Genomic DNA, 12,028 nt, shown 5'->3' with positions numbered 1-12,028 from the left:
AATGACATTAATATGGACGAAGCATCTAGAAAATAAAATGACACTCACTTTGTGTCGGGTCTGCCGGATGGCGAAATTCATATTTTAATATCGGTATCCTACGCTCAAATGAACATTCTGCTTGCAAGCGGTCTGGCGACACCGCTGGGTCTGCCCATACAAAATTTCTGACTGTCAGGTTTCGACTCCACCGTTATTATTGTGTTACAAAATGCCAATGTGCCTAGTTAAAAATTGTAAAAAAAATCTACTAAACACTCCAAGAAAGATGGGATATCACTTTTCATGTGTTAGTATTATTTATTATTTATAAAATGCCATTTTAAGATAATGTTTATTCAATGCAATTGAATGACAGAAACCATTGGACAGTCGCCTGTGATGCGCTGGCTCACTTGCGTCTAATCTCCGAGAAGTCGTAAGTAACCGAGAATCTGTTTCTAACGCAATGAGTCATGACACTAATACGCCATCACAATAAAGGTTATATTACTATAAATTCTCGAAGCTTGTATCGCATAATGGAAATGGATACGTCATATGGTCACGTGACATCTACCTATACATCTGTGAATGACTTTCATGCACAATTTCTCGTGCGCGCCGGGTATGAAGTGAGTCGTCCATTTAATATGTCACTGCAAAACATAGATAAATAGATAAATTCGGATTTCAACACGGGTGTCTCAAACCATAGACATCATAGCGTACTCTTCTGCCAGCGCTGCATTCGCGAGGTCCATTTACCTGGATCACCCAATATTAAAACTCCATCTTTTTTTGGGTGCGTTTGTTTGTGCACGATTTTTTTTTCGTTTGTGCACGTATAATAACCGAAAAATTCCAATTTCAAATTGAGTGTTCCAGCTAAACGTTGGGTCACCCAATGTTGAAATTTCAACTTTTTTGAGTGCGAGGATTACTCTACCTGTTTCATTGTCCATTTCCATGCAAGGTCGTCGTTTTACAGAGCCGGTTGTCGTCCGAGGCTGCTGTGTAGGTGTTGTTTTAATCTGTTTCGTTTAAGGAGGCAAGGTGATTAGCCCAGCGCTCCTCAATTTTATATATAAAATATTGTTATCTATAACGTTATTTTGAAAAATGTTCCTTATTTTCGCATACCTACCTACCTATTTAGAGCGTTTTTATACGAAGGTTTAAGTGCTCGGCCGTGGTGGTTTGGCGGGCGCGGTGCGGCGGCGTCTTGCGCAACTCAAACGTATAACCGTGTGTATTATGCTCCAAAAAAGACACTGTCTACGATCATTTTACACACGGTTATACGTTTGAGTTTGGCAAGACGCCGCCGCGCCGCCCCCACGTGACCACTACGTTCTTGCACTAAGGCTCGCCCAAACCAACGCGAATATTCACCAAGTACCCCGTCAAAATATACCGAAAAAAGCACCCGCTATCGGTACGGAAGGTCCGGTCAAAAGAGTTTTAAAATAAGCCAATGCCGCTGTAATGCTCCCTACTTACCTGTTGGTAATATATTTGGCTATTTTTGAGACTCTTTTGAGCGAATTTTATTAATTTAAAATGTTTGAATTTTATACATTGTAAATGATTTTTATATTTGTACTTATTGTCTACGCTTATAATAGCGTTTTTGCCATATATTAGCGGTTTTTTCCATGATTGTCTATGCTCAAAAAATCTCGCTTAGATGCTTTCAAGTATTGAAATAAGAAATCTGACTTTTATCCAGGGTGTAGTGTCGTAATATAGAGCCCTTTTTCCTTATGAAACTAACATTGATCCATTCAAAATCATAAATAAAAAGACAAATGTTAAGTTTTATAATGAATGTTTTTGTAATTTTGACACTTTTGTGTAATCAAAATATTAATTTTTAAGTAATCTATTATAAATAGTTTTGGCTATTTTGCGAGACTCTTTTGACTGGACCTTCCAATCGCATGCGGTAGTTTTTGTTCGGGATATTTTGACGGGGTACTTAGTGAAAATGGAAAAATGCGAATTTTTCTTGTAATTTAAATGGAAAAACAATAAAAAATACATGAAAAAGCATGTAAATAAAATACTCAAAGGTGTGCATTTAAAAAATGTGGAAAAAAGATGTTTATTGTTAAAACTTTACGGCCACTCAAAATTAAATTTCTAGCTTAATATAAGAGATAAATATTGAAAAAACATGTTAAAAGTTTAAATAAATATATGTAATCGTATGCGCGTAACAAAACAATTTTAAGGCAAATTTAATGGTTCAAGTATTTAGTTACTAAATTTAAAAAAATAATATCTCGAAAACAAAAAAAGCACGTGTAAGCCAATAATAGACAAATTGATGACTTAATAAAAAGTTTAAAAAGTTCTTTGGGTGATTCTACTTAACGTTCATCAAATATTTCATATCGAATAATTCACGCACTATAAGAGAAAAAAAATAAAAAAGTATGCAGAGTTGCGCACTAGCTATGCAACAAGAGATTTCACTACAAAATATTTTTTAAACCCACCCAGTCAGGTTTTGCATACAAACTTTAAAATTAAATAGCGCGCTGAATATAAGTGAAAAAGCAAAACAAAATCGTGCACTAACGTTCACTACCAACGCACAAGTGTTAAAAATTTAAATTTAAGATAAAACCCAAGTTTAGTGGCACAAGTATCCAGCATTTAGCTGGGTCACCCAAATTGAAATTTGAATAACCCCCTTAATGTGCGTGCACAAACGAAAAAACGCGTGCACAAACGTGCAAGAACGATGCACAAACGAATGCACTAAAAAAAGTTGAAATTTCAACATTGGCTGATCCAACGTTTAGCTGGAACACTCAATTTGAAATTGGAATTTATCGGTTATTATAAGTGCACAAACGTGCACTAACGATGCACAAACAAATGCACCAAAAAAAAGTTGGATTTTTAACATTGGGTGATCCAGGTAAATGGACCTAAACAATCGCAGCGCTCCATATTGAACTTTGTAATATTTGATATTTATATTTGATCATAGACACTAAAACGCTCTTAGCATATATGTGCCCTATCGTCATATAGTCTATTTCCCTTCCGAAATCTGTGCGTCGCGAATAATTTATATTAATATTATATTTAAAATAATGTATTATTTTTATATATTAAACCATCGATATTCTGGTACCCAGGCACAGATACCTCGTACCTATATTTAGAAATAAAATAATAATTAGTTAACGTCTGATGATTAAGTATAGACACTCAATTTAATAGATAATTAATATGCGTAACGTTGGCAGTAATGGCAATTTAAAAAATTCAAACGTGAGTTCGTTCGTAAACGAATAAAAGAAGCTCGCATCTTGCGAAATGTCAATGTCATTATTGTCATTCTTTGGGAAAAAATTGGATTTATTTCCATACATTCAGTTGTTGTTATTTATAAAGTTGCATTTTACGAATAATTGCAGTAATATAATTGAACTTCGTGCTGATAGTATCTTAAAATGCCGAGTTCAATGAATGTTCGGGTAGCTAAAAACTTATCTGTTACTCCTCAGAGAGCATCTATCCCAAACGTCGTAAACAGTACACCGGTGAACAGTGAAATCTCAAAAAACAAGTCGATAGAACCCACACAATCCCCAATTGAGAAGTCTTTCAATTATAAAAGTGTATTAACGAGATCACACAGCCGTAGCAAAACAATTTATGGCCAAGATCAGAGTAATTGTGAATCAAGGTCATTCGCTTGCACTCCCAAGTGTAGTAAGATAAAGCCGAGTTCTGTTTTCAAACAACTTAATAGTAAGTCGATTATTTTGAAACGTATTCTGTATCAGTATCTACCAACTTGTTAAATATTTGCTGATGTAACTACCTACAGCTACAAAGCGCATATTGTACAATATGATGACAGGGTTATACAGTTTAACTTGTCGTTTTCTGTGAACGAAATAGTTTGTCTTTATTGTTAGCAACCAAAACCTAATTATGTTCAGATTAATGATGGGTCGTGTTAGGTTTTTGGTTTATGTTTATGTCTCAAATGACCACAACCACAAAACCAATATTAGCTTGTAGGTAGAGGAAAGCTGTTCAAAAATGCAACATTCAAATGGAAATTTTCTATCAATAATTCATATTTGAGATTATGTTCTTCATAAATGTCAACTAGGTATTTGATCGGGTCTTTTTACTGGTTCTCCGCCACCGGCCGCTGTCATCTGTCAGTGAGCGCAGTGTTGCCAACCGAACTATAATTATAGTACATTTTGATTCGCGTACTATTCGAAAAGTTACATTTTCGCCCGCGTACTATAAAAAAAGTATAGTACGTCAAAAATACCACAATTAAAAAAATGCTATTTTTTATAGTACTTATTCCACTTTAATTAATATATTAGGACCGGTTTCGTCCGCCTCAGTGGGACATTTTCAACGTTGAAAATGTCCCACTGAGGCGGACGAAACCGGTCCTAATATATTAATTAAAGTGGAAAAAGTACTATAAAAAATAGCATAAATAAGATCTCAGTGTGCGATTTTAGTCAATGGACATGGTTTTGCGTTGTATACCTACTCTCAAAAACTAACGTGACAGTTAATGACGGCGGCCGGTGTTAGCATTTTTCGGTCGTAAGAGGTGTTATAATTAAGTAGGACATCGGAATTTCTCGAATTCTCCGTTATGTTTGTGACAAACAAAAAACTTTCATTTTCTCTACACGTACTATAATTTTTGCCGAAATACTATAATGGCTTGGACCGCGTACTATAATTCGATGACAAAAAGATAGCTAAAATTCAAAATGGCGATTGACAGATTACGATGACGGAGAACCAGTAAAAAGCACCATTTGTTCTATAATTTTGATTTTTGCTGTTTTCCAGCTGTTGAAAAAGACTGCCGAGGAAATCTGTCAAACGGCCGTCTCCCAAATGGACCTGTTGAGGAAAAACGTACAACCTGTATAATGCAGCCTAAGCTTCGAAGGTCTAAATCCAACTTGTCCCCGAATACAAAAAAATTACACCATCAAATGAGCAAACTTTCATGTTCCTTTAATCATCCCATCGGCTTGAATGACTCCGATTTAACCAGTGAACAAATTCTTTCAAACCGCTTAACTAGAAGCTTAACAAAATCACATTCGGACTTGGGGGCGAGCACCGTTGATTTAGAGAAAGGTACCGATCCGTCCCCGGTGCCGGCTATTTCTAACAATGGTAAAAAAAAAACAATTAACAAAAAACAGAAAAATTCTGCACCTATGGAGATGTCTCAAAATACAGTGGCGCATCCTGTTGCGAAGTTTACTAAACCTGGAAACAATGTATGTAAAAAAAAAACTGTCGTTACGAAAGCCTATGATGGTACGGTGACCTCAAAAAAAACTTCACAAACTCAAGTAGCAAAGGATAATAAATCATTGAATTGTTCAGATCAAAATCAGAACGCGAGTGAGTCGTGTGATTCGTCTAGTAAAAGAAACTCTGACAACTTTTACTCCCAGTCCTTATCCAAGCCTTCTTTTATACGTCGAAAACTGTATTCGCAGATATCAGATTTCACCGATAATGATACTGTTAAAGTGTTCGATGCTTCATTTTTAGAAAAAGACGATGTAAAAAATGTTTACGCTGTAAAGAAAAAGATATCTATCAACAACCAAAAACGTCAGAGTGCCAATATTAACGGCGATCCGAACCGATCGACTCACAGTGAACCCTTGAGAAAGTCAGTCAATACCTTGAGGACTTATTGCCTTAGGAAGAATCAAAGACATTTGAATTCGGGGGACCCCGATAAGGGCGTTCATTCAGATGGTGCCGTAAACAATGGGAAAGAAAACACTTGCCAGTTTATAGCGGGACTGCTTAAAGACATCAACCCCAAAACCGTGCCGCAAGTCGTCCTCGGTAATATCCAGACCGGCGACAGGAATGATAGGGATCAGCGAACAGACACCATTAAAGACACTGATGAAAACTTTGATCTTTTCACTCAGGATACGACAAAAACTGTTTGTAAAAAACGAAAGCCTATTAAAAAACCTACTACAGTGAAAACTAAACAAGCAAAGCTCAATCGAAAATCTAATAAAAAGGTAAACAGTAAAATAATGATTCAACCTAAAGAAACAGTGTCTCGATGCATTTCAAGCTCAGACTCTGATTTGACAAAAGACGAGTGTGCTCTCAGTAAATCTAACGTCAAAAGGAAGCGAAATGTTAAAAAAATTCCGGTCAGAAATGCCAAGTTGGCGGCCAATGAAAAGATCAAAGATTTTGCAAAAGAACTCGAAGGCAGTGGGCACACAGTCGGTGATTATTCCGCGGAAGAAAATTCTGACGAATCACCATTCCACACTAACCTGAGAAACAGGTATTCTGAGGTGTATACTACTGAAGAATATGACTCTCCCGTTCCGATAACGAAGAGTAAAAAGATTAACCCTCTAATTCTTCCGAAGTGTCTGCCGGGTAGACCTGCTATAATGTCGCCGATGAATGAAATTCGAAAATACACGCTCGATCCGAAATTGCCGTCAAAAAATTACTATTCTGGTGGTAGAGGCTTCAATGAGTTATCGGTTCAAAATCGTCACAATGATAATTTCTCCAACTCTTCCAAAACTCTACAAAGAAAGACCAAAAGGATAGGAGGCTATCTTGCATCTCCTATAGTCCATTCCGAAAAAGAAAAAAGTGTGTTGGGGAAAATGAGGGAAGGAAGATTCAATATTAAAGAAGATTTTTCATTCGAATATAGCAGGAATGTTTTCGATTCTGATGAAAAGATTTCTTTCAAAAGTCAGAGTAAATCCCGTATATATGAGTTGGGAAGAGTGAATAGTTATTTCTATTCAGATTCCACCAAAGCAAAGGTTGGACAAAAATGGAATGGGAATAGTAATCATTGTCCCCGACGAGATGACACTTTTGCTTTCAATAAAAAACCGTCAGCCATTGACGGCATCGAATCTTCACGAGATATGATGCAGAACAACGAAAGTGTTGGACATATTAAAGACTTACACTGTAACATAGAAGAATTTGAATTGCCAATGGAAATCTTAAACCCATCCAGACGACTCGAAAATTTTAATACAATGCATCGGGAGCAGCGACAGATTAATAGAAGTGAAGTATTGACAGGTAATGAATCTGAAGGGACAATGCGTGTCGCGCCATATAAATTAAATGGCGGATTGAGCGCTTCGATGTTGCGCGGTGGACGGTCCGAAACTTTTTCAGAGATGCTGCAACGGAAAGATTTAAAGCTCAGTTCTGATTCTAGCGATAAATTGTTCAGACAAAATTTATTTAGGTACGCTTATTCGGAACGCCTGAATGAAAGCCGCGTGAATAAAATAAAAACCCGGCCCGAAGTGTCCTTTATGACCTACAGCCAAAAAGATATATCTTATTTGAAAAGAACTTCCACACAATTGGCAAATGACACTCGACAGCTCATGTGTTCGCAAATGTACCGACAGTATCCTGAAATACCTCTCAGTAAACTTACTCATCCGAGTAATTGTACATTCGGTAGCAAAAATTATTTGAAAACAGATTTCAGCAATTCATACGCGATGGGTTATAAGAAATACGATCACCAAGAAAGTTTGAAGATGAATACTTTTGGTAGTAAAGATTCTCGGAGAAATTACGCTGATAATTCATTGCATTTGAGTAATCATCAAAGAGGTCAATTCAGCATGGATAAAAATAACGAGAGATGCCATGATGCGATGATGGATGTGTCCCGATCGTACCCAACAATTACTGCACCACACGCATCAAACACCGAGTATTCGAGAGGACGAGATTCCACTACTGTCAGAAATCAACCCAAATATATTAACATTAAATCTTTTTTAACCGCGACAGAACGCACTAATGATTTATCTAATCGAAACCAAACATACCAGGGATCGGTTTCATTGAGTAGCAAAATATGGAAACCGAGTGATGAAATAAATAAGCCATTTGAAAGCGTCAGCGGGGTGGATGCTGTATTCAAAATGCCTCAAAAGCTGTCCAAAAAACGGATGATAGTGGATGTCGATGATGAAGACAGAGGTCGTGCTAAAATTGCACGCAACAATGGTAAGTGATAATCATCCGATAATAATTATTAATGCAACATTTTCTCAAGGTCTCTTGAATGATATCTCATAATATATAAAATACATTACAGTATTGTATTATTTAAATGCAATTCAATTCCTGGAAATTCACAAACACATTTTTGCTAAAAATAACCCTGTAAAAAAATAGTCTGCCACTCATCATGTCAGCTACACCTGACCACAAATTGCATGGAGTAGCAGACTGGGACGGTTTGGACATGGGGATAAAGACTCCCATCCAATAAATACATAATATATCATGGCAAATACAGAATGCAGTGATGCAATTTCTCTGAAATTACGAGCCAGTTACAAACTCCATTGAGAAATTTAATATATTTTATAATTAATATGGTATGTTAACTTAGATGAAAATTGAAGATATGTTTGCATGTGGTGATAAAATAATATTTTGAAATGGTGCGGTACTATCACGGACATCTGAAGTACCTACTAAATTCTAAAATGTGAATGTACAAGGTTTCATAATGACATATACTTACATACTTCCTACAAAGTCCATATTATTCAGAATGAGCTCTCAAAAATACTCAGAATTCCTTATTTTTGACCTTCACACCACACCCAGTCCCTTAATTATTTATTTTTGTAATCTGAACAATACCAGTTTGTGCGTATAGCATGTATAGCAGAATCGATGTTTATTTATTATCATTGAAGCGCTTACTTTCAAAAGCGGCCTTCATAATCCACGATTTTGTGATAATCGCAACAAACCGTCGAGCACATTTAGGATTGCAAATAGAATATTTTCTTTTCACAAACATGTCAGTTAATAATTATTACGAAAAGCGAATAGCGAAATAGAATATCCTTAACATCATTAAAATTAATAAAAAATCATATAAAATATAGAAAAATGCCAGTAGATGAATATAAACGATTTTGCAATCAATCTCCGGTTAAATTCTATTAAACTAACAAACGTAGCTGGATTTGATATGGTGAATCAGAATCAAGAAAAATATCAAAACAAGTAAAAATGGAGGTTACTGACTTTGAAACTAATATGCTATACTCAGAGTAATGATATATAGAGTGGGCCTATTTTTCGGCAAAATGAAGCCGTGCTTCTAACATATAACGCCCAGTAGAACGATTTTATTATTATCAACTTAACTATGAAACGTTATACCATCGTGCTGCTTCTCAGTACGACTACCAAATTTAAAAACAACACAGTTAACCGTATTATGTTCTATTGAAATAACTAAAAATAATTACCACTTACTTTATATTTAACACAACAACAATATATCTCAGCAACACATGCTCGCAGTTTTTGAATGCATGTAATGTTCGTTTTTGTTCAGGCCTTGGCTATACTGAATTTCATAGAAGTTGCTTAACCACATTCTGTTTAATGAGAATATGTAATAATTACTTACGTATGTTCATCTAAGAAGTCAAATGTATTTTTGATAATTGTATGTTTTATCAAACCAGGAAATTTTGTAAATGTGAAGAAACTTTATATTTTAATAGTATATTTTTATAATTATAACACATACCAATGCATACCGACGATGAAAGCTTTTTTCGTATTTTCCAGATTCTATATTGTCATCAATCAGCACTGCAAATACGACACATGCATCCCTATCGCATAAAGAAAAAGAAAATTGTCTTCAAGACGGTAGCTATGTGATAAGTGGCGCTTCCGGTATAAAGAAGAACTGCCTATTTCAAAAGAAATCGCTTCTGTCCGGTCCCATCGGTAATAGCACATTCCTAGGGATGACAGCGAGGCCTGCAGATGATCTATTATCAATAAAAAACTATGCCAATAAACAAATGTCATTCGTAAAGTCAATCTCCCAAAATGATACTAATGCTATTGAAAGCAGTGATAATTTAAAGACATCTGCCATCAACGGTTTGAATATTGACAATAACTTTCTGGAAAGTTCTAGATTAGTTCAAAACTCGCATCTCACCAGTAAATGTGGATGGGATAAATTGATGTTAACTAATAATTACAGGCCGCTTCAGTCGTCGTCGCACAAATCTGGCAAATCTTTTATAGTGAAAATGCAACCTGGCATCTCGAGGGTCACAAATAATGTCACATCCCTAAAAGACTGTGCAGAATCGGTGTACTGTTCAATAGCGCCGCAATTGAAACGGCTCACTCCCGAGAGATCTCCAGCGCCCAAGCCGAACAATACCAGTCGATCAGCGAATTACTCTCCGTGGAGGTTTACGGTTCTCAAATGAAGCATTCAATAGGATCTCTATGGGTCATGTAACAGAGTCATGATGATCAATTGTAAATTGTTGGAATAATGAAAAATTCCATATAACAGAATTCCAACATTAGATAGGTAAACGCGCACCGCCTACCGATTCGTGGGATGTTGTTTGTCGATATGCGGAGCACTCTCGTCAGATAAGCGTACAAATCAATGCATCGCCATGAGGCATAAGTCAGAACATTTCAATTACAAAATGCCTCATTGATGTTTATCCGTAGACTGAATGATTTTAAAGGAATGTGCCAATGTTCACATGATGATACCTTATTGATAATTTGTATATTTTTCAAATGCAATGTATAGTCTCTTCAATCACTTCACATTTGAATCAAATTGTTTTTTAATCACAAATTAGTTGTGTATTTCCATCTTTTCAAAAATTTTACAAAATTTGTTTTTTATCGAATGAGCACTGACGATTTCAGACAGTCAAAATCTCAAAACTTGTTTTAACATTTTTCATGGAAGTTTTTCTGGTTATTCTGCTGTTCTTTTTTATTTTTAATTGAGAATAGTTTAAAAAAAGATATATGAATCAGTAAATATTGAAATTATGAGGAACGTTTCTTTTTTTAATATCCACATTTTTGTTCTGATGAAAAATGATACCTGTTTTTACATTTCAGCATCTTTAGAAGTTTAGAAGCTCGAAGTAAGAGCCGATGACATCAATAATTTTTGCTAATCCAATTTTTCTAATGCGTACTTTATGTCACAGAATAATTATATAATATTTTGATACAACTTATGATAATAGTAATTTGAAAAAAGTGTTTATAATAATATATAAAATGAGTGTTACAGTGAACTTTACAATAATATAGCATAATATTGTAGTGTGTAAGGGTGGAAGTCGGGATTGGTGGCTTAAAGATGTATCTACACGAAAGAGTGGAGAGGAGATTTTTACTTGATTAGATGACTGTTCCGACACATCAAGTCACTATATCTATAGTAATTAATACTTAATGGAAGATAAGTCTCATCGTACTTGGGTCCCAGGTTCGAATCCCGGGTCTGGCAAGTACACATATTGTTTTTCAATTTGTGTATGAGTATGGACCTAATAGGTTGAGCAAGTGGCTGACATCCATTTCTTGTAAAAACAAAATCTGTTAATACAAACCTCTACTCTGTGGAGGTCCATATGATCATGTTAGGATCGGACATGGTTGGAATGAATGAAATATTACGGATAGGAGTGTTTTACTTTTGGTCAACGAATGGTGTAATCCTGGAATTAAAATATAACTTCTTGTTGGTGAACCAGTTACAGATTACGGTTCTTTTTATTTTATACTACAGGGGGTTCTCATTATCTGGGTCCCCGCAGTTACGAATTTGCAGGGAAATGCATAAAAAAAATCACAAGCGCACAGTCATCAACTGTCACTTTCAATCTCACTCCAGCACTATTTCTCTCTTACTTATGTGTCTTTTTCTTTTCTAAATGTGTCCCAATTAAACCCATTTACTAGTTAGTTTTGGTCCCCGTTTTATGCGGATTTGCTTTAAGAGGTATTTTTTCAGTCCCAATTACCCTCGGATGACGAGGATCCCCTCTATATTCTTGTCTCTTTATTGCACCAGTACATGACAAAAATAATAATAAATTTCATTGTTATTGAACCATACCACTATTCTTATATAATATAATAGCCCTGACAG

The 12,028-nt window shown here is 35.5% G+C and overlaps 1 protein-coding gene across 1 annotated transcript; it reads left to right on the top strand.

Annotated features, from left to right (window-relative positions):
* Positions 1-3,272: 3,272 nt before the first annotated feature.
* Positions 3,273-11,118, top strand: LOC147074477 (uncharacterized). Its single transcript, XM_085943400.1, has 3 exons — positions 3,273-3,753; positions 4,840-8,061; positions 9,658-11,118. Exons 1-3 carry the CDS (start codon positions 3,453-3,455, stop codon positions 10,320-10,322), a joined length of 4,188 nt encoding a protein of 1,395 aa, XP_085799526.1. The 5' UTR covers positions 3,273-3,452; the 3' UTR covers positions 10,323-11,118.
* Positions 11,119-12,028: the final 910 nt, after the last annotated feature.

Source organism: Rhyacophila brunnea, unplaced genomic scaffold, assembly GCF_057557595.1.
Source record: "Rhyacophila brunnea isolate RB1 unplaced genomic scaffold, BYU_Rbru_1.0 scaffold_16, whole genome shotgun sequence".
Lineage (NCBI taxonomy): Eukaryota > Metazoa > Arthropoda > Insecta > Trichoptera > Rhyacophilidae > Rhyacophila > Rhyacophila brunnea.
The sequence above is the reverse complement of the archived record's forward strand: the minus strand, read 5'-3'. Positions and strand labels throughout refer to the sequence as shown.

Excerpts from the sequence above, each read along its gene's own strand:
- LOC147074477 (XM_085943400.1), top strand. The coding sequence starts at position 3,453 with ATGCCGAGTTCAATGAATGTTCGGGTAGCTAAAAACTTATCTGTTACT. Across the intron at positions 3,754-4,839 it reads TGTTTTCAAACAACTTAATA|CTGTTGAAAAAGACTGCCGA; the intron begins GTAAGTCGATTA and ends GCTGTTTTCCAG. Across the intron at positions 8,062-9,657 it reads TAAAATTGCACGCAACAATG|ATTCTATATTGTCATCAATC; the intron begins GTAAGTGATAAT and ends CGTATTTTCCAG.